The sequence below is a fragment of the Carcharodon carcharias genome, chromosome 2, assembly GCF_017639515.1.
Source record: "Carcharodon carcharias isolate sCarCar2 chromosome 2, sCarCar2.pri, whole genome shotgun sequence".
In the NCBI taxonomy this organism is placed as follows: domain Eukaryota; kingdom Metazoa; phylum Chordata; class Chondrichthyes; order Lamniformes; family Lamnidae; genus Carcharodon; species Carcharodon carcharias.
This window is the reverse complement of record NC_054468.1, coordinates 56,856,036-56,879,774: the sequence shown is the minus strand read 5'-3', so window position 1 is coordinate 56,879,774 and position 23,739 is coordinate 56,856,036. Positions and strand designations below refer to the sequence as shown.

General features: G+C 44.6%; 1 protein-coding gene across 1 annotated transcript in view; it reads right to left on the bottom strand.

Moving 5' to 3' along the window:
• Nucleotides 1-23,739, bottom strand: part of LOC121287412 (transient receptor potential cation channel subfamily V member 6-like) — a 46,582-nt gene that overhangs the window by 19,712 nt on the left and 3,131 nt on the right. The window contains exons 2-5 of the mRNA XM_041205266.1: nt 14,643-14,727; nt 6,856-6,950; nt 4,693-4,815; nt 3,652-3,792 (exon numbers count right to left, since the gene is read on the bottom strand). Coding sequence (XP_041061200.1) covers nt 3,652-3,792; nt 4,693-4,815; nt 6,856-6,950; nt 14,643-14,727 — 444 coding nt within the window. The remainder of the gene's footprint in view (nt 1-3,651; nt 3,793-4,692; nt 4,816-6,855; nt 6,951-14,642; nt 14,728-23,739) is intronic.

Here is a 23,739-nt window from a genome sequence, read left to right as displayed (position 1 = left end):
CTCATTTTCAACATCCCGATGGTCTGCTCCACCAAGTTGTGAGCTGCAGCATAAGCCTCATTATAGCATCACTCTGCTGAAGTCACTGCGCCAGTATCATCAGCCATGTCACCTGCGGGTAGCCCTTGTCCCCAAGGAGCCAATCATGCAGCTTCTGTGGACCCTGGAAGACTTCAGGGATCTCTGAGTGAATGAGAATGTAGGAGCTGTGGACACTCCATGGAAACCAAGCGCAGAGCTGCAGGATGTGTTTGTAATGAGCGCACACCAGCTGCACATTCAGCGAATGGAAGCCCTTGCAGCTGCCGTAGTAGACGGCTTGTTGTGATGGAGATCTGAGAACCACATGAGTGTAGTCGATCGCACCCTGCACCTGTGGGAAACCTGTGATCCGGGCAAATCCAATCACTCTTGCATCCTGGCTGTCCCGGTCCTGGGCGAAATGCACAAAGCTGTGAGCCCTTGCAAAGATGGCATCCGTGACCTCATTGATGCATTTGTGGGTGGAGGCTTGTGATATCCCACAGTGGTCAATTGTGGAACCATGAAAGGGGGCACTGGTGTAAAAATTGAGCACTATGGTCATTTTCATGGCCATAGGCAGTGGATGCCCTCCATGTTCCCGTGGCACCAAACCCTGCAATCACTGGCAGATGTGAGTGACCAGTTCCCTGGACATGCGCAGTCTTTGGTGATGCTCGTTCTCAATCATTTGCAGGAATGAAAGGCGTCATCAATAGGCCCTGGGTCTAGCTGGGCACCAACCAGCGATGGCTCACTGTGGATCTTCGGCAGTGTGTGTGGGAGCCCAAGCCACCCCTTCTTCCAGAGGCTGCTGATCCTCCCTCTGTGCAGCCAAGCACCTCCTTCACTCTCTTCTCTGTTGTCTTCACTCTCTGTAAGCCACAAGACATACAGCTAGTTCACCAGGCTCCATGCTCCTGATGTACTCTTCCTGCAGGATGGAAGAGTGAGATGTATGGGTTAGCTTGGGTGCACTAATAACCTCTCTTGGTTAAGTCTGAAGGCCCCTTTAAGCATCCCAGAGAGTGCTGCCCACCATTTGGATAGCCAGAGATTAGTGCGCTGCATGGCTGCCCGAAACACCACCCACCTCTGCCCCACTGCACCCGACCGATTGGCAGCAGCTTTGCCCAGTGGACTGCATGCTGTGCTCTCGCTCAGGCGCAGACATTCTCCTAACCCACACTGTAAGTTGTACTGTTCACTTGAACCATGGAGGAGACTGGTCCAAACCGGGATGATGACATTGCAAGGGGCTGTGATCACCTCCAACAGTGACTGTTCCATGGCCAGCTTTAGCAAGGATATTGTACAACATGCCCAGTTGTCCAGCTGTTCTTCAGTCCACTAAAACACTCATTAGTTTACAGTCTGTGCCCGAGGGGTGAAAAGCTCTGGAGCACTTGGTGGCACTTTCATGCCTCTGCATTGCTTGAGTGGGCAGAGAAACTAAAGGCCCGGCTCCAACCATATCAATGTGGCTGAATTGTCTCAGTTGCAGAGGAATGGTCACTTTACATAAGGCTTTCTTAATGCGTGACCGGCTCCCTCGCCCACAACTTGGGATAATTGCCTTTATTAACCGAATACAAGATCAGGGAGGTTAGGCTGGAACTGTATAAAATGCTGGTTAGGCCACAACTGGAGTACTGCATGCAGTTCTGGTCACCACATTATAGGAAGGATGTGATTGCACTGGAGAGGGTGCAGAGCAGATTTACCAGGATGCTGCCTGGGCTGGAGTGAATGAACTATGAGGAAAGATTGGACAGGCTGGGGTTGTTTTCCTTGGAGCAGCGAAAGTTGAGAGGAGACCTGATAGAGGTGTTTAAGATTATGAGGGCATAGATGGGGTGGATAGGAAGGCACTTTTTCCATTAGTAGAGGAGTTAATAACCAAGGGGCATAGGTTTAAGGTAAGAGCCAGAAGCTAAGAGGGGAGTTGAGGAGAAATATTTTCATCCAAAGGGTGGTGGGAGTCTGGAATTCACTGCCTGAAAGGATAGTTGAATCTGAAACTCACATAACATTTAAGTAGTATTTAGATATTCACTTGCATTGCCATAGCCTCCAGGGCTATGGGCCAAGCGCTAGAAAATGGGATTAGTGTAGTCAGATTTTTGTTGACTGGCATGGACACGATGGGCCGAATGGCATCCTTCTGTGATGTAAATGTCTATGAATCTATGAGTCACACCCCAACCCCGCATGTGCTTTTGCGCTACCTTCAACTGCAGGGCAGCCCTTGCTCCCCCCGCCCCCCCACCAAGTCACCTCAATCACAGGGCAGCCCTTGCTCCCCCCACCCCCCACCAAGTCACCTCAACCGCAGGGCAGCCCTTGCCCCCTCCCATCCCGCAACATGTTTCAACCTTGAAATCAAACAGACGACCCGGGTGAGCGCTGCACATCGTTGCTGTGTACTCACCTCTGAGTTCCTCTCAAAGTGCAGCCTGCCAAGTGCACGCCTTTTATATACTGTTGTGAAACATGTCAGCATGCAATTATGCCAACATGTGCGGACGATCCAGCGGGGGAGGGGGAACGATTCCGGTGGGCTGGCCTTATGCTGATGTATTACAATGAGGTTCCCAACATCCGATGGCAGGAAACACGGCCTGCCAGTAGCGGGCGGAACGGACGATTGCAAACTCGTTTCACAATGTCGATTTCTGGCCTTCCTGCCATGTTGTCCGCTCACGCCACCGAACACACAAACACCAGCAGGCACGGAAAATCCCGGCCTATGAGTCATATGTTTACTTTTGTATTAATGCACCCTAGGTTGCTTCCAAGCAAAAAGTAGTAACATTGATGGTTCTTGTACATCTTAAACCATTTTTCATATCTTAAGGTACCTGTATTTTCTGATTACTTCAAAATAATTGCATTCAATATTAATTATGTTCTTATTTAAAGCTAACGTGACTTCCCTGCATGTCACTGAAAATGAGTTTATTGAGCAATTCTAAAATGGTAAACACCAAGTTATTAGACAACAATTAATTTAAAGATCTGAATCTTTTCTAAAGGAAACTGAAAACATATTTCACAAGCCAATTTAAAAAAACCTTATATCATCAGATTGGGCATCGCTGGCTAGGCCAGCATTTGTTGCTCATCCCTAATTGCCCTTGAAAAGGTGGTGAGCCGATTTCTTGAACTACTGCAGTCTGTATGATATAGCTGCACCCCCAATGCTGTTAGGAAGGGAAATTTACTAGCACTAATTATGCAGATGTCATTCTCAAACAACTCAGAATGAGAACAGAATTACCTGGAAAAACTCAGCAGGTCTGGCAGCATCGGCGGAGAAGAAAAGAGTTGACATTTCGAGTCTTCATGACCCTTCAACAGAAACGTCAACTCTTTTCTTCTCCGCCGATGCTGCCAGACCTGCTGAGTTTTTCCAGGTAATTCTGTTTTTGTTTTGGATTTCCAGCATCCGCAGTTTTTTGTGTTTAACTCGGAATGAGGTTGGGCAATAAAAAGTTACTGAGGACATGTTGAAACATTACGCTCACAACAATTAGATAATTGCGTGAAAGATACATAAGAATCCTCAACTTTTATCAATCCACAATAATATATCTTATCTTACTTCTAAGAACAAAAACGAGACCTTACCATAGTAACACTGACATTCTTCTCCTGGAACAAAGCATGAACCAGTTGCACGTGCATTTACCACATCAGCACCTCGATTCAACAGTTCCTTAACCATTTCTACATCTTGTTTCAGAACAGCAATGTGCATGGGTGTCTCACCTATAGATTGAAAGTAAATGGAAAAGTGATATCAGAAATGGTTCATTCATATAAACAGACTAAGAAGTACCATTAAGCAGTATACTAAAGTAATCTAGCCATTTTTTATGCTGCACTAAAAATTTTCTGCCCTCCATTTCATGTGCTATTTCAAGGATGTTCTTCTTATTTAGAAAGGTGGCAAATTCCTGCTCAAAGACAATTCATTGGATACTGCCAATATTAATTTTTGAATTATCCATTAGCTGATTTAGAACAGTGTTCGATATGTTCCCCTCAATCTGCAACTTCTCTCTGGTGACCAGGAATGCAACCATAGCACCCCTCCCCCTCCTTAGCCCTCCCACACTTGTTCATTTCCTTCCTAGTTGAACCTAAGTGAGTGTTACTGAGCCTGAAATTCAAATTGAGAGTTTAAGACTCTGGATTATAATTACCCAAGGTAGCATTCCCTACTAGTCCCACTTTGTTGTTATGCTTCAAATAGTTGAAAGCATAATTTTACACATTACAAGTGATTTTTGTTTGGTCTCTCAAACATACTGATTTGGACAAGTGCAGAATAATGGATGATGAGAGAAGGGATGCATTACAAACAGAAATCTAATCAGGACTTAGTATTAGTGACAGTCATGTATTTAAAAGGTTTACATGCACTATAATACCCAACAACATTAAAGTGTTTATTGGCAGATAACAATTTTTGCATAAAGGTGATTGTACAATGTTGCAAATTAATTGCATATTTAATGATTACATAACAGTAATTTTACTATATGTTTCAGAAAACATTACAAAATAATAAAATAAATGTACTTACAGGACCTATGAATTGGTAAATTAATGCTTCTGTGCTGTTTACTCTGAACCCTAATCAATATTAAACACAATGTATTTTACCTTTGTACATGTCAGACGTCATGGGTTCATTGATCAGTGATGGTATCCTATCCAGAATTAACTCTGCAATTTCCTTATTACCATTGAACAAAGCTGAATGCAGTATTGTTTCTTCTAAATTCCCTTTAAACAGTATTTTTGAATATTAGTTTCTGAACAAGTGCATATAAGAATATCAAAACAATTAGAACCACAGAGGTTTACAGCACAAGACACAATTCAGCCCACATTGCCTATGCCAGCTTTATCCTTTTGTAATCCATAACTATTCCACTGCTCTGCTTTCTCCACAGCTTTGCACTTCTTCCACTGTTTCAAATGTTTAAATTCTCTTCCCTTAAAAGATGCACCTCAAGTCCTCCATACAGCAAATAAATCTATGCTGTAATGACTCTCTGTGTGAAGAATTTTTTTCCTAACCTTGCTCTTCAGTGGAAATTTCAAAGTGATGGTCTCTTGTTAGTAATAAACCAACTGCAAGAAACAATCTTTCTGTATTCACTTCACTGAAATCTTTCTGAACTTAAAATTTTATTTAAGACTTAAGGAATACATGGAAACCTGCAAAGGTCTCTTGGTCTTTAGGGAATCTAACAATTAAATAAATTTGCATAGTTGTGTCAAACTACTAAAACTGATTTTAAAAATGTATTCTTGGAATGTGTATGGCATGAGCGGAGTCAGTAAATATTACCTGCCCTAGTTGCCCTTGAGAAGGTGATGGTGAGCCTTCTTCTTGAGCTGCTGCAAGCCATGTGGTGAATGGACTATCAGAATGCTGCTAGATATGGAGATCCAGGATTCTGACCTAGCAATGAGTGTATGTCCAAGTGGGGATGCTATGTGAATTGGAGAGGAGCTTGAAGGTGATGGTGTTTCCTGCACCTGCTGCTCTTGTCCTTCTAGGTGGTGGAGGTCATGGTTTTGGGGAGGTGCTTTCAAAGAAGACCTGGCGAGTTGTTATGGTGCATCTTGTCTTGTTACACCCTGCAATGATAGAATGCCACTGGTGGAGGGAATGGATATTTAAGGTGTTGGATTGGATGCTGATCAAGAGGGCTGCTTTGTCCTGGATGGTGTCAAGCCTCTTGAGTATTGTTGGAGCTGCACTCATCTAGGCAAGTGGGGAATATTCCATCACACTTCTCATTGGGTCTTCTAGATGATGCAGGGGCTTCAGGGAGTCAAGAGGTGAGCTGGGTCAAGCATACCCAGCCTCTGACCTGTGGCATTTATGTAGCTGGTCCAGTTAAGTTCTAGTTAATGGTGACCCTCAGGAATTTGATTCTGGGTGAATCAGTGATGGTAATGCCACTGAATGTCAAGGAGGTTTTTCAAGTTTCCCTTGTTTGAAATGGGGATTATTTACCAAGCAAGGGGCTGCAAACACTGGCCTTTCTGAAAAAATCAGCAGTAACTTGTGCGATAAGTCAAGAGAGGATGGCTGACTGATTTGAGGACTGTAGCCTAGCCTCAGAGAAAATTACAGGAATAACTGTGGAAGCAGCCACAGTTTATGAGTTTATCTTAAGTCTACAAATTGTAGTGTTGATGTACTTTCATCATGAATGCATTTCTCCTCATTAATATCACAACATTGGGCATTTGTCACTTTCATGAGTTTAAGTTACATCACAGGGAAGTTTATCTTTCTTTCCCTCTCATTCTTCAAGCTACTAGTTACAGAGCTTAGATTAATGGGGTTTCAATGCAAGAAGAAGCAAATATAATGTATGATTCTACAGTTTAGGCTAACCAACCCAATTATATGCCTGAAATGGGTTACACCGTGGTTGGTGATTGCCGTAAGGAAATATAAGGAAGAAAGGACCAGAGGTTGAACCATGCTAAACCTGTAGAGGTTTAGCGATGAAAAATGTTTTCTATGGCTGTCTATAAAGTGAGATTGCAATCTCAGTTGAGATTTCAGGCAAAAGTGCCAGAGATGAATTTATCTGTGACCCAATTGAAGAGCTATACATGGATCCAATAACCTGGACTACACTCATGCATCTGTTCTGAGGCAGCAATAGAATGTTACTCGCGAGCATCCAGAGATGGATATCTTATCAGCTTCTTGACTGGTAAGTGGCAGGGGAAGAAAAATCAAACTTAATGCTACAAAGCCAAGAGAAATCAAGTTTCTAATTCATAAATATATACCTCGAACATAGGGGTCAAAATCTTCACTTGTCAATAAGGCTTTCATATTGATGGTGTCATTTGTGTGAGCTGCCTTAAAAAACTCACTCCCATGTCTGTGAAAAAATTTTTTTTGCATTTATTCAAAGAGAAACAAGCAATTAAATCTCTTTAAAGTTCATTGCCAGGTCAGGTAACTCAAATATCTCAAGAAAAATCTATGTTTCCCCCCTCTTAGACTTCATTAAAATTGTTGGTTTAGTCTGAGGACTGTCATTACAAAGGTAATGGTCAGATGGTGACTGACTGAAACTCAATTCAATCATTTATCAAAATGTGTTAATACCTTAGGTATTAGGGAGGATTATAATAAGACTTTTATACGACAGGGTTTAATTCACTTTGAATGTTTGAGCTATTTCACACATTTAAAGTATAGTCATATTATTAGTTGATACTAATAAAATAAGCACCAATGTGTGTTCACTATCCCTCAAATTGTAACAGCTGTGTTGCACATAAATACTGATAGCGTATTCATGTTTTTCTGTTTATTAAAGACCAATTAAACTGGAAGATGTAAATTCACTCAGGATTTATACATCATACAATATACCTTGACTTTACACATGATGTAAGTCAGGTGATAGTCAGTAAGATGGCCATTTTACATACTATTGATTTTTTATTTCCATTGAACAAGGTCTATAGATGTTTGAACAGCAGAAAACCCTTAAATAAAAACAGAAAATGCTGGTAAATCTCAGCAGGTCTGGCAGCATCTGTGGAGAAAGAAACAGAGTTAATGTTTCGAGTCCATATGACTCTTCTTCAGAGCTTCTTTCACAGAAAACCCTTGCCTGGTAGTCTACCTAGACTAGTTTGTGATGCTTGTGCATCTAATTGATTTGGTCACCAGTTTATGTTTGTAAGGAAGCTCTCTTTCTTCAATTGCCCATGAATTAAAAACCATAAAATGACTCAGTGAGATCCATGGCGATGCTATCCCTTGGCACATTCACGTGGAAAACGTTGAAAGCAATATGCAATAATTGATAATGATCCTCATTGATTACTGTTAGGTCAATAAACCATGAAAAGAAACCCAAAACACTCTCTCTATATATACAAAATTCTGTTGTTTTTTGTTATTTTTAAAATGGACTTTCTGAGGAACCAAAGGATGACTGTTATAAGTCACATGACTACAGGATTGGCCCTTTGTTCTGGAAGCTACCAGCAGCAATTACAAGAACAAAAGAACTCCTCTCTCAGCCTGTGGAATCTGACACCTCATTGTACAGACCTTTGCAATCATGAAACCAGGGGGCTCACAGATCAAAAGTCGTTATAGCTGCAGAACTGTTAACAGACTCATCTCAGACCTGGGACTGTCCAGGTCCATTTCAAAAGTGAGCAATTGAGGGGAAAATGGACATCATTTGCATCATGATAAGCTTACCCCTCTAGTGGAATCAGAGGGTCTGCCTAAACAATGACTTCTTGACACAAGAACTTTAATATGGATGATGACTCTTTCAACAGCTAATGGCTGGGAAATTATCAGTACTGAATTCAAAGCCAGTTCCAGACACTGGATAAACATCCCTTTTGAAATCATTATGGAGAAAGAAGGTCACATGATTTGAGTGATCATTTTGAAACCTTTACATTCCTTTGAGAACTGAGAAATCTACAGCTAACTGTTTTAACATCAACTGGAAAGGGCTCCAGCAGCCTGGCTGAGCAAACAAGTGATTACCATCTCTCAGCTCCTAGAAGCCTGCTTGATTTTAAAAATCTATGATCAATGCCTGCCAAGCAGTCTAAGCACGGAAAACCCATTGTGCTGCAATGTCATTCATTTCAAGGATTTTCATATTGCTGTCTCCAACCAGAAACTCATCAGGAATTAATTGCCACAAAAGAAATACCCTCTGGAATTTGAATTCCCAGAATCTGGAAATCACGTGAACTAACATTCATTTCTGTGGCCTTGTACTGTTTTTATCCATAGTTATAAAACTGTCAGGAAGATATAATAATTCCCATGATGTTATTGGAATTTATTCTAAAATAGTGGTATCTGTGTCGGTGTGCGTAAGAATTAATTGGATTAAAGGCAGCTGGTCTGAAGGCTTTGATGTAACATGGTAAACATGGGGTAAGTTTAGAATGTAAGGTGTAAAAGGACATTTGCATTTTTAAATAAACCAGACTAGATTGTTTTCAAAGGAGGGGTGAAATGTGTCACCTAGTAAGCTGAAGTTTAGAAACAGTGTGTTTTTTTCTCAAAGATTACTGGTAAAACTTAGTGCTATGAGAGATTTTTACTATCAGAAAGATAAAGTCCAAAGACATAGTGAAACAATGGGAATTTGCATTCAAAGGGGAAAATATGTATAAAGGAGTGAAGGCTGTGCTTAAGGGTAGGTGTTTTTAACATCTAAAAAGTGTGAAATACCTTCAGCATCTATGCCTCAAGCTGCTTTTATAAACGAACTGAATTTAAGAAAACTCACTTTGAATTGATTGGTTCAGGGTATTGTGTGCCTGGGTCTTTTAAAATCTATATGCTTGCTGTTGCCTTAATGAAAACGTAACTGGAAGTCAGATTAAGTAGGGGATGTAGAAGTTATTGTAATAGTACTTTGTAGACATAAGTATGTGTTTATAATCATTTCTCTTATTAATAAATATTTAATCTAGTTTTGTAAAATCTTATAAGTCTTGGTGGTCTTATTACTACTGAAATCAAGGCACGCACCTCAAAATTTATACAAATTGCAAAACAAGTTGTGGCAGTTGTTTTGAGTTTTCCTTTGGGATTTGAACAACTCATTATTTACCATCAGCTGTGTCACAACAAAAACTTTATTTTTCAAGAGGGCATTAGATGGTTATTTGAATAGAAAAGAAACAAGGTGCAAGGGTACGGGGAAAAGGCAGGGCAATGGCACTAGACCATAATGCTCATTTGGAGAGCCGGTGCAGACATGATGGGCCGAATGGCCTCCTTCTGTGCCATTAAAAGTCTGTGGTTCTATCCACCCTCTACCCCCCCACCCCAGCTTTGTGTATGTTTGCAGTGGAGTGGAAAGTTGCTAACACTCCTCCCCTGGTTTTGAATGTGAATAACCTTCTGAGTTAATCATAACATGAGCTTGCTGATAGATATTAATAAATTGGATCACACAAACTGAGGGTTTGGGAAAACACGCCACAGCCTACTTTAAAAATAATTCAAAACACATTCTTACAGACAGTTGCTGAGAGCAAAGAAGTTTGCCTGTCTCTCCTGTCTGTAACATTATCTTGACACTTTCTTGAAGTTGGGCAATTTCTTCGAATCCTTCCAAGTGTGATGGGTTGTCGGCACCAAACTCGAAATTTTAAACTAACCCAGCAAGAATAGGGTGGGTTTGGACTGGGTGCCTGATTTACAACTCATCTGTTGTTCTGCTCCATTCTGCCTGTTCTGAGTGGAATAGGTTAAAGTCAGGGGTCAAGTTTACTTTCTATACGATTGCTACTTATACTCATTGGACACTCTGTTTAGTACTTACTTCCTTTTGGATCTGCATTTTGCTAGTTCATCACACCATAAAACAGACTTTTTTAAGATCTGCTCATTCCATAAATTAGCAGCAAAATTTACACAGATAATAGCTGCTCTGAAGCACTGACTATCCACCAGAATACGGATATGCCTATTAAGGGGGTTACGAAGTGAATCAGCAGTATTACTAGGTGTATATTCTAATTCATTGCTCTATTGCACATTGGTAAACATTAAAGCTCCAAATAAATGCACTTGTATGAGTCTATACTCCTGACTGAGAAGCTGTTGGTGTATATCAGAAATTGAGGTGTGTACAATCTACAATTCTCAGATTATTGGAGTGAATGTTTGGAAATTTGTGGGTAGTGTTCAGTGAGTGATTCTCTCTACCAGGAAGAAGACTTAAAAATTATCTCTATTGAGTAAATTTGGGCATTTTCATAAGTGCTGGAAAAAGCAGAGATAATTTAACCAACACATTTTGCTGAGAGCAAATAAAACTCCAGAGGCTATACATTTCTTCATATCCATTCACGTGAAGGGATTCTGATCACAATATGTAGCCAACCATGTCCCAGTGAGGCAGGCAGCATTCAAACTTTGTGTTGCCTCCTCACTTCCATGATTACAGTATGAAGCTGGGCATAACCTGTGCTGTTGGCTGGCTGAATGCTCAACAGGAGGCCGCACAGCATGTGAGATGAGTACATGTTGTAGATAGCTCAAGCTCTTAAAAACTGTCTGTCCCTCTTGAAGGAAGCTGCACTGATTGAAAGGAGGTTGCTGCCCAATGTAGCACCAGGGTAGAGAGAAAACTCTCAGGTTTACTGGTGGTGCTGGGGAACTTTGTCATGGAGGTGGACCAGAAGAGAGAGGCCATGTTGCCGTAGGGAGATAGGAGACCCTCAAGGTGTACTCTTTGAAAGGAAGGGGAGCAGATAACCATGGAAGTTAGTGTCGGGAGTCTGACCACGAGGAAGTTTAATTATCTCACAAAGGTGGGAAAGGTCAATGAATGTATCTTCAAAGGACATCTCCTATGCACTATACCACCAACCTTACAATGCACCACACACCACCCAGCACCTAGAATTCATGTCTAACATTCAGAAACTCCACCTCACCCTCACACACATTCCACTGATGACAGCCTCATACCCATCTCATGCTACCTCCAGCTACTCAGCTATGGCAGAAACATCAACCAAACAGTGCAACACAATCACCGACATTCTGCACTCTCTCTTGCATGAGATAGTTGCCCAACATAAAAGGAGGCAGAACAGGAACAGCAGAGGACAGACTTCATTCAGGATGACAGCTCTAGCAGACAGCTGAGACTGCTGCCATTCTTGTCTGATTGGGCAGTTCGATACTGGATCCTCAAAGCTCAAAGTTGCTCGAAGATGTCCTCCAAGGCCACCTGGAGTCTGTCACAAGATGTGACTTGTGCATGAGTGATAAATCTATAATTTCACTGGGTGACCAAACATATACTGAACTGTTTAAAAAGGAGATTTTAAAGACAAGAAAAGAAACTGACGAATGATGGCAGCCACAAGTCACCTAACATCTGGTATTGCCAGTTGACTATCTTCTGGAAAGTTCTGATGTGGAATTACAATTCAAACTTGCAATTTGAACTGAGACAGAGCAAACTGTTTTAAGAACACAAGGCCACCATCCAACCACCAAGGTGAAGGTGAAGGTGAAAAACAAACAAACATTCAGACCCATCGAAACTCATCACTAAGGAAGAGACATTAAAATGCAAAGTGCTGGATATTGAAACAATAGCTGCCACAGGCAGAACCACCCAAAACCCCTTGGAAATACACAATGGGTGAAGTATAATAGGACAGGCTAGAGCCACTGCAGAGAGATGGCAAGTGTGAAGGTAGTGTCAAGAAAGTTTTCAGCAGAGGAACCAGGCGGGAAAGTTGCACTCTCTCCCTGTATCTCCCTGTATATTCAGTTCGAGAAGTCAACTATCAAAGAACTACCAGTAAACCGAGATCTCGTAATAATTGGAAGATCTTCTATATCAGACCGCATCCATGAAACTAGCTAATCCAAATCGGCTGCAACACACCCTAATGAAAAAGAAACTAAGACCTTTGTTGCGAACAACCAAGGAGGCTGAATAGAGGGGAGCTGGTTCATTCCTTCTCACCTGGTCATAACAGTCTCCTCCACTGAAAGCCAGAAGCTATCTATCAACCATGCTGCAGCCACTGGGTAGCACCCTGTAGGAGCGGCAGGACAGGCAAAGGCACACAAAAGACAGGCACCGAGGGTGAACAGTTCATTTTTGTTCTGGTAAATGGATTTGCTTTTGGATAAAGATGTAATGGAAAGGTTATTATTGGTGGTTTTTATGGCCAACGGGCCATTTGAGAAGGTCATCCCAGTAGAATGGCAAGTTGGGGAATAGTGGAGTTATGGCGGTGAAGGAAAGTTGTCCTATGGGAAATGGAATCTGGGCAGGTGTCCTTGAACAGCTCATCCTGAAGGCATCCTGCATGCCTCCTCCTCCTTCCTCCTCCTGAGGTGCCCTCCAGATTCCTGGTAGCAAATAGCTGCACCCTCATGATGGTAATATTGTGGAGGATACAGCTGGCCACCACAAACTTGGAAACATGCTCCAGTGAGTAATTGAGGGCTCCTCCCAAATAGTCCAGGCAGTGGAAGCATTACTTGAGCACAATGGTCCACAATGTTTCTGGTGGCTCTATGGCCTGCAGTCCTCCTATATAGTGGTGGGGGAGCAGGGTGGGGATGGGATGCTGGTTAAGCAGCCATGTGTTCAGTGGGTAGCCTTGTCTCCCAGCAGCCTCTGCTTCTTCTTGGAGGCCCGAAGAGGGTGGGAATGACAGACTGCCTCGAAGTGAATGAATCATGGCTGCTGCCAGGATGACGGGCATTCACCAACACGATGTAGTATGCATGGCCTCACACCAACTTCATGTTGATGAAATGATAGCTCTTGTAGTTTCTATACCTCTTTGTTGACATTGGAGCTCACAGAGTCACATGACTACAATTGATGGAGTCTTGCACCATAAGAAATATCATGAATCCTGGCAAAGCCACATGCCCCCTCATCCTGCTTTTCCCTCCTCAAAGAGACCAGAATGTAATCGCCTTTCTTGGCACATAGGATCTCCATCACCTTCCTGATATATTGATGGATAGCAAATGGGTGAGGTTGGCTCTGTAGCCTGCTCCTGCTTGGAAAGACCTGGTCAGGCAAGGTTTAATGCCACTGTGGTCTTGATGGCTGATGGCAGCACCATCATCACCCTGATGCGAAGCTGCAGGCCATTTGAAGGAAGTGGCAGAGTTCTGTGACCACCTCCTTTCCTAACCTGAGTCACCTCTCAGAGAAGATATGAGAAATGCCAACTGAAAACTGGATATGTCCTTCACAGGAGAGTTCTCCTTCTCCTCCCTCTTTGGAGAGCTTTCCCTTACAGCAGCCTGTGCTCCAATTTGTTGGTCATGTTTCAGATCCAGAGGCAGTGCAATCACAGCCCCTATACTTCTTTCGGACTTGGGTGACCAAATTCTCTGGCCCCCATGAATGGATGTAAAACTTGCTGACAGACCCCCAAACAGAAACCACAGTGCTTCCACCAGCTTTGCTACAATAAGTAGTATCCCAGCAGCAAGTTGGATGACTGCACCTTTAAACGGCATTAATGGGGGTTACCCTCCAGATGCTGTTGGACCTGATGAGTTTTTCCAGCATTGTCTGTTTTTGTTAATGAGGGTGTCTTGTGCACCTGAAGGCATGTTAAGCTCAGTTACAGATGGTCAGTGAAGATGCATGGTCCAATTTTCAGAAATGTGCTCAAAATCATCTGACATGATTGATTCATGCCATCATCCAGCCTCTCATGATACCTTCAGTGCACATACAGCACCTCTGCACTAGCATGGGGCACTGCCCAGACAGTACCAGAAGCACAGTCAGAGCCATTTTAGGACTTTTAGGTTTCTGGAGCAGTGACATCAGTAGCATTACACAGCCCAATTTCACAACATTAATCTACAATGTTGCACAATTAAAATGTGCCATTTTTCTCCCCCAGGACACTGCATGTTCAGAGTTAACCCCTTAAACTCTCTCATCTCCTCCCTCCCATATCTTATGATATTCAGTACTTTGTTTTTAGCAGGCAACTGCAAGATGATTTTTAAAAAGCATTATTTTTCATGTATTAAAATTATTCACTTAATTTACCTTGTTGAGTCATTCATATCCATTGTGACTTGCATGTGGACTTTGTAAAAGAATTTGGACAGATCAAGGTTACAGTCAAAGGTTCCTTCAAAAAGTGAAAAAAAAACAGGTGTAAACATTTGCTTTAAGAATTTTTTAAAAATGAAAGGTTTGCCCATGCTCATTCTGCATATTTGAATTCTGCACAACTTTCAATGTATGATGGAGGATTCTGTGATAAGAATAGTAAATGTTTAATTTTAAAGCTTTCATTTTAAACTAAAATACTATGATCATATATCCTCTTATTCAGGATGATAGATTTTTACTTAGAAATCCTCTTTCTGTCTTCACATGATTAATCCACTGAATTTTGACCAATAATGCTTTGTCTATTTAATAATTCCAGCTAACCAGAAGAAGCCACAATCTTCAAAGTAAAAACAGTGAAGAATTTACCACTTCTGCAGTTATATTTAAGCTATATTTATATTTAAATTGTGAATGGGGAAAGCCTGCATTTTCTTTGAAGTGTGGATATTCAAGAAAGCTGATTATAACAGGATGCCAGCTTTAGAAATTAAATGCATAAAGTTAATCCTATGAATGGCACAGAATTAACACTGAGAAACCTTAGTACAAACCTTACATTGCAATTCAAATGGAAGTGGAAAATCAATTGTGCTGCCTGAAAAGATAGTGATCATTTAATAAGAGCGGTTCTTTTCTCACTATTAACATCCTAATTTTAACTTGATGCTATTCAAATCTTTTGGATTATCCCATCTTTCATTTAATCTTGAGAATTTTACTTGAGTTAATCCAAAGAGCAAATTGAAGTTCCTTAATCTATTCTAATCAGCCCCATTCTTGACTCCTGGGCAAGGATTTTTCCTCTGGAGGGCAGCTGGGCAGGAGCAGGTGCGGAGCCGATTGCCACCTGTGATCGGCTCCGCGCTGCCATTTTACGTGGACGGGCCAATTAAGGCCCGCCCAGCGTAAATTGCAGCTCCCGAGATCAGCGGGAAGGGGCGGGCAGCGGTGGGAGGCCAATGACCGCTGGGTCCAATGGCGACCCAGCGGCCTATTCAAATACGGCGAAGGCAGCCGTCCTGAGGCTGCCACTGATGTCGGTCAGGACCATGATGGATAACGTCTTTAGAGAGCAGGCCAGGCGGGAAGGCAGGTCAGCGGGGCAGTCGGCCCCGAGGTTCTTGGATGAGTGCCTCCCTGCCCTCCTCGAGGAGGTGGCAGCATGCCGCGCGATCCTGGTGCCAAGGGACAGGAGGAGGAGGCCCCTCCAACCTAACAAAACGTGCTTGGGAGGAGGTGGCAGAATGGGCCAGCTCCCACGATGTGGTGAGGCACACCTGGGTGCAGTACCGCAAGCGGTTTAATGACCTCTTGTGATCAGGAAGGGTGAGTACCGTGTTGGCATGGGTCACTTAGCACAGCAGTTAGGTTGGCCCCCGTGCACCCCCCCACCCCCACCCCCACCCACCCCAACACCACCAACTCAGAATTTTGATTTTTTATTCATTCATTCACAAGACGTGGACTTTGCTGGCTGGGCCAGCATTTATTGCCTATCCCTAGTTGACCCTGAGAGGGTGCTGCTGAGCTGCCTTCTATATCTGCTGCATGTGGTGCAGGAACACCCACAGTGCTGCAAGGGGGTGAGTTCCAGGATCTTGACCCAGTTTCAGTGGAGGAACAGCAAAACATTTCAAAGTCAGGATGTTGAGTGACTTGGAGGGGAACTTCCAGGTGGCAGTATTCCCATCTATCTGCTGCCCTTGTCCTTTAGATGGTAGTGGTCATGGGTTTGGAAGTTCTGAGTGTGAGTGGCAAATGTGATGCAGGCAGCATCTGGGCAAGGGGGTTAGCCCTGGCTGTTTGGTGTGAGTGTATGGCGGCTCCAGGGTCACAAATCGGATGAGCCCTGCAAGGTATTCCTCAGGTGGGGTTGGCCAGGCTGCAATGGCAATGCAGGTACAGAGCAGACTAATCAATGCTCCTCTCTCCATTCAGGAGAAGACAGCACACAATAATGCTGAGAGGCTGTGGACTGGCACCTTCTCATCGTAACCAGATACAAGCAGGAGGCTCTCGAGCTGCAGATGCGCCATGCGCCCAGGCCAAGCGACCGTGGTGAGGTTGGGGTGCCACTGGAAGGTAAGATGCCGTGCACTGAGGTCACAATGTCTGACAGTGCAAACATTCCACTGCTGACTGTATATTGATTTCAGCATCCAACATGGGATCCCCATTGATAATGGAAGGAGGAGCACATCTTGATCCGGGTGCCAGGCATGCAAATTCACAGTGTAACAACGTCAACTAATCAAATGTCCTTTTTCTTCCTTTCAGCCTCACCTGAGCACACCCAGACTCAGGAGGCTGAGGGACCACCGCTGAACCATGAGGGCAGAGAAGACATTAACGCACCAGTGACACACCCTGTCAGCCAGGCAGGCACCAGTGCAGATACCAGAACCTTGGTGGGAATAAGATCGTCAGCTGGTATCTCAGTGCACAGCAGTGAGGGCACTTCACATTCGCTCGAGGTGCAGGCAGAGGCACAGAGTGCCCAGGGTGCCGGCAGTCGGAGGAATGCTGGGGACCAGGAACATGCTCAGTTGGTGGCTGATGATGAGCCTCTGGAGTTGTTCCTGAGGCAGCAGATGCTGGAAGTCCAGCAGCGCGTGTCGGAGGATCTGGCAGAGATACATGAGGGAATGCGTGGCAACTCGCATGGAGAGGCTCCTCCAGGAGATCAATCAGGGCTTCCTGGGGATGCGCTCGGACGTGCAAGGCCTCACAGCGGCATTGACCTCTGGTGATTAGTGTCAGTGTGGGAGATGGATTGGGCATCCAATATCCCAGCTAGGTTTCCATCCATCAATGATGAGCAGGGAGGTCCAAAGCAACCTCATGTTGGCATAGGAGCTGCCTGTCGCCTCTATGGGCTCCTGTCAGGGTGCTCCAGACAACAGCAGCAGCTTCCCCACCCCTCTGCCAGTGGCTGTGGCGTCTGATGAGGCTGCAGCAACTGGGGAGATGCCAGCCGTGCCACTGCTCACTCCCTCCAAGTCAGGGCCAGCACCGGCTCCATGGGCCAGAGGACGCACCCCAAGGTCATCGAGGCCAACAGGACAGCAGAGTAAGCAGGCTGTCTCCATGCCAGTGCCAGCGAGGGGGGAGCACCTGGATGTAGCTCATTCACGCATAAGCGTAAATCATCTTGGGCACAACATGGGCTCATCACTAGTTATTTTCTTTTGCCCCACGTGTGTTGTTTGAAGTTGGTGTGCTGTTCAAAATCTTTTAATGGACTTTGATTTCTGTATGCCAAGTTGCCAATCATTAAGTGTTTTGGTTCTCAACAAGCCTCTGGGTGCTTCATTAGTTTTACAGGTGAAGGGAACGCATGATGTTATGAGTGACTTGTTTGTCATTGAGCTTTATTGACAAGGCACAAAGTTAATGTTGCTGACCAAGCAAATGTTGCTCTCAGGTATCGAGTATGGAGCCTGCAGCCCTGGCATGTGTTGGTGGTTCATATGTGGTGGGCTAGCTGAAGGAGCATTGGATCAAAGCCTCCCGGGTGTCCCTGCCTCCCTGGAGGTTGCCGGGTCGGCGTCTATCCCCTCAGTGTTCTCATGACCATGCTCAACCTCAGACTCACTACTGGACACAGCGTCTAGAGCCAGAGCATCTGCGTCCACATCTTCTTTCTCCACTGCGTCTCTCCTTTCCAGCACCAGATTGTGGAGAGCACAGCATGCAAGCACTATCAGTGACACATAATCTGGGGGGTATTGGAGTGCGCCCCCTGAACGGTCCAGGCATCAGAAATGCATCTTGAGAAGACTGATGGTTCTCTCTACCATGGCCCTTGTGGAAGTATGGCTCCAATTATACTGCTGCTCGGCCTCTGTTCTTGGATGGCAGAGAGGCATCATAAGCTACCTTTTGAGGGGATAGCCCTTGTCACTCAGCAGCAATCCATCCAGCCAGGCTGGAGCACTGAAGAGCCTCGGCACCTGGGAGTGTCTTAGGATATATGCGTCATGGGAGCTGCCTGGATATCTTGCACAGACTTGCAGAATCTGCATCCCATGGTCACACACTATCCGTACATTCATGGAGTGGAAGCCCTTCCTGTTGAAGAAGGCTCCCGGCTCACCCACTGGCACCTTGATGGCCATATGTGTGCAGTCTATTGCACCCTGGACACAGGGAAATCCAGCAATTGGGGCAAAACCTGTGGCTCGCTCTGCCTGGCTGGCCTCATCTGATCGGTAGTGAATGAAAGTCAATGCATGCCTGAACAGAGCTTCTGTCACCAGCTCGACACAACTGTGGACAGCTGATTGGGAGACTCCATAAAGATCAACCACTGGCCCCTGGAAAGAGCCGGAGGCATAGAGGTTGAGGGTCACTGTGACCTTCAGAGCCACTGGCATGGGGTGTCCACCAACACAGTTGGAGCTGATCGCAGAGCCGATCATCTGACAGGTGGAGGTCACTGTCTCCCTTGAGGCACTACACATCAGACATATTGAGGTAGCTGCATCAGGATAGTGGCATCTTCCACTTTGGGCTTCCAGTTGGCCCTGCATCCCTTGTACCTGTGCCTGTTCTCCAACAGGTGACTCCCCTGGAGGCTGAATATGGACTTCTGGCCTCCTCCCCCTTCTGCCCCTCTCTTCATCCTCAGAGGAGGTGCCTCCAGTGGAGAGCACAATCCCCATTCCCAAGGTAAGGGTAGGCTGTCTGGTACCTGGAAGACTCCAAGTGTTATGATTCCTCCAGAATCCTGAACTGAAGCCTGTTCTTTCTGTCAAAGCAGCTCTGAATCGAAATGAAGTTGTCCTGTTCACATCAGCAAGTAGCAGTAAGTAATAAACTAAAGTTCTATCTACTCACATTAGTGAGCCCACTCACTCCTATTATTGCGCCTGTGGATGAGGTTTTTAAAAATGTGGCCTACCCGCCTGCCCGTTGAGCCCACACGACACACTGAAAATTGCACAGGCTGCGAAAAATCATCAATTGCTTCCTTAAGGGCCTTAACTGGCCCGTTAATTAATGGCGGGCACGCCCAAGAACTCAGTTTGCCTGCCTTCTGAAATATCGTGATGGCGTGTGGTGACATTGGAACGTACACCCAATGTCATCGTGCGTCATTTTACACATCGGTGTGTCAGGCCCGCCCCTGCATGCCAACTGGAAAATTCTGCCCCTGGAAATTTTTGGATGATGGCCTCCTGGACAACAATAAATATAAGTTGGCTCTTGGCACTTACAACAGCCACAACAATCTTCTTTTGTGCTAGGTGTGACTCTAACCATTGGAGAATTTTCCTTGATTCCCATTGACTTCCATTACAAGGGCTCCTTGATGCCAGGCTTGGTCAAATGCTGCAGTCTCACCTCACCTCTAGAATTCAGCTGTTTTTTCCATGTTTGTACCAAGGCTGTAATGAGATCTGAAGCTGAGTGCTCCCGTAAGAACCCAAACTAAACATCAGTGAGCAGGTTATTGCTTTGTGAGTGCCACTTGATAGTACTATCAATGACACTTTCCATCACTTTGCTGATGATTGAGAGTAGATTGATGAATTGGTAATTGGCCAGCTTGAATTTGGCCTGCTTTTTGTGGACAGGATATACCTGGGCAATTTTCCACCTTGTCAGCTACATGTCACTGCTGCAGATGTACCGAAACAGCTTGGCAAGGGGTGTGGCTAGTTCTGGAAATCAACTCTTCAGGATTACTGCTGGAATGTTGCCAGGGTCCCTTGCACTTGCTTATCCAGTGCTTTCAGCTGCTTCTTAATATCACATAGAATTGACTGGCATTTACGATGCTAGGGACCTCAGGAGGAGGCCGAGAATCTTCATCCACTCAGAATTCCTAGCTGAAGGTGCTTGCAAATGCTTCAGCCGTGTATTTTGCACTGACATCTCGGCTCCTCTATCTTGGAGGATGGGGATGTTCGTGGAACTTCTCCTTGTTAGGTGTTTATTTGTCCACCATCCTTCATGACTGGATGTGGCAGGACTGTAGCAGGACTGGATCTGATCCAGTTGTGGGATCACTTTGCTCTGTCTATCACATGTTGCATGTATGTCATTCTGCATTGTAACTTCAGCAGTTTCAAACCTCATGTTTAGGTATGCCCTATGCTGCCCCTGGCATTCCCTGCTACACTCTTTATTGAATCAGGACTGGTCCCTCGGCTTGAGTAGTGGGGCTATGAGGTTACAGGTTGTGGTTGAATACAATTCTACTGCTGCTGAAGGCCTACGGTGCCCCACGGATGCCGTTTTGAGCTGTTCTGAATCTATCTCATGTAGCACAGTGTAGTGCCACACAAGATGGAGGGTATCCTTAACGTGAAAATGGGACTTCGTCTTCACTGTGCAGTGATTACTCCTACTATTATTGTCTTGAACAGATGCATTTGTGACAGGTAGATTAGTGAGGGTGAGGCCAAGTGGGCTTTTCCCTCTTGTTGGTTCTTTCGCTACATGCTGCAGGCCCAGTCTGGCAGATATTTCCTTCAGGACTCAGCCAGCTTGGGCAATAGCGGTGCTACTGAGCCATTCCTTGTGATGAACATTGAAATTCCACACCAAAAGTACATTGTGGGCCCTTGGTACCCTCAGTGCTTTTTCCAAGTCATAGTCACAGCTATTACGGTACAGAAGGAGGCTATTCTGCCCATTGAGTCCATGGAATGCATGGAATGCTTTACCATGGAGGAACAATAATTCATCTGCTGATGGAGAGCTGTGGGTTGCAATTAGGAGCTTTCCTTGCTCATGTTTGACATGATGCCATGAGACTTCATGAGATACGGAGTCAATGTTGAGGACTTAACTTCTCAAATAGAATATCACAGATTCCAGCTAATAGTCTCATTTCTTGCTCTTTCCTCTAGCCCTTCAAATCTTTCCGTTTCAAGTATTTCTCCAATTACCTTTTGAAAGTTACTATTGAATCTGTTACCTCCATCTTAGCAAGTATTTTTTAAAAATTCATTTATGGGATGTGGGCACCACTAGTTAGGCCAGCATTCATTGCCCATCCCTAGTTGCCCTTGAGAAGGTGGTGGTGAGCTGCCTTCTTGAACCGCTGCAGTTCATGTGATGTAGGTACACCCACAGTGCTGTTAGGGAGTTTCAGGATTTTGACCCAGCGACAGTGAAGGAACGGCAATATATTTCCAAGTCAGGATGGTGAGTGGTTTGAAGTGGAACTTGCAGGTGGTGATGTTCCCATCTGTCTGCTGCCCTAGTTCTTCTAGATGGTGGTGGTTATGGGTTTGGAAGGTGCAGTTAATGGACCCTTGGTGAGTTTCTGCAGTGCATCTTGTAGATGGTACACATTGCTGCCACTGTGCGTTGGTGGTGGAGGGAGTGAATGTTGTGGATGGGGTACCAATTAAATGGGCTGCTTTGTCCTGGATGGTGTCAAACTTAAGTGTCACTGGAGTTGCACTCATGTAGGCAAGTATTCCTTTACAGTCCTGACTTGTGCCTTGTAGATGGTGGACAGGCTTTGGTGAGTCAGGAGGTAAGTTACTCGCTGCAGGATTCCTAGCCTCTGTCCTGCTTTTGTAGACACAGTATTTATATGGCTGGTCCAGTTCTGTTTCTGGTCAATGGTAACCCCCAGGATGTAGATAGTGGGGGATTCTACGTATGGAGGGATTTCCTTATGAGGGGAGGTTGAGTAGGTTGGGCTTGCACTCATTGGAGTTTAGAAGATTGAGAGGTGACCTTATTGAAACATATAAGATTCTTAGGGGGCTTGACAGGGTAGATGCTGAGAAGTTGTTTCCCTTATGGGAGAGTCTAGGGCCAGAGGACATAATCTCAGAGTAATGGATTACCCATTTAAGACAGAGATGAGGAGGAATTTCTTCTCTCAAAGGGTAGTGAACCTGTGGAATTCTTTACACAGAGGACTGTAGAGGCTGGGTCATTAAGTGTATTCAAGGTTGAGATAGACTGATTTTTAATCAGTAAGGGAATCAAAGGTTATGAGGAAAGTGAAGTTGGAGATTATCAAATCAGCCATGATCTCATTGAATGGTGGAGCAGACTCGATGGGCCGAATAGCCTAATTCTGCTCCTACATCTAATGGTCTAATGCCATTGAATGTCAAGGGGCAATGGTTAGATTCTGTCCTTTTGATCAATGCCTGATGCTTGTGTGGTGCGAACTTTACTTACCACTTGTCAGCACAAGTCTGGATATTGTCCAAGTCTTGCTGCATTTGGACATGGACTGCTTCAGTATCTGAGGAGTCGTGAACATTGCTAAACATTGTGCAATCATCAGCGAACATCCCCACTTCCGACCTTATGTTGGAAGGAAGATCATTGATGAAGCAGCCGAAGATGGTTGGGCCTAGGATACTACCCTGAGGAACTCCTGCAGTGATGTCCTGAAACTAAGATGATTGGCCTCCAAAAACTACAACCATCTTACTTTGTGATAGGTATGACTCCAACCAGTGGAGAGTTTTCCCCCTGATTCCCATTGACACCAGTCTTTCTCAAGCTCCTTGATGCCACACTCGGTCATATCCTGCCTTGATGTCAAGGGCAGTCACTCTCACCTCACCTCTGGGGTTCAGCTGTTTTGTCCAAGTTTGACCTAAAGCTGTAATGAGGTCAGGAGCTGAGTAACCATGGCAGAACCCAAACAGAATATCAGTGAGCAGATTATTGTAAAGCAAGTGCCGCTTGAAAGCACTATTGATGACCCCTTCCATCACTTTATTGATGGTTGAGAGTAAACTGATGGGGCGGTAATTGGTCGAGTAGGATTTGTCCTGTTTTTTGAGTACAAGACATACCTGGGCAATGTTCTACATAACTGGGTAGATGCCAGCGTCGTAGATGTACTGGAACAGCTTGGCTAGGGTCGCGGCAATCTCTGGAGCACATGTCTTCAGCACTATTGCAGAATATTGTCAGGGGCCATAGCCTTTGCAACATCCAATGCCTTCTATCATTTCTTGATATCACATGGAACAAATCGAACTGGCTGAAGACTGGCATCGGTGATGCTGGGGACCTCCAGAGGAGGCCGAGA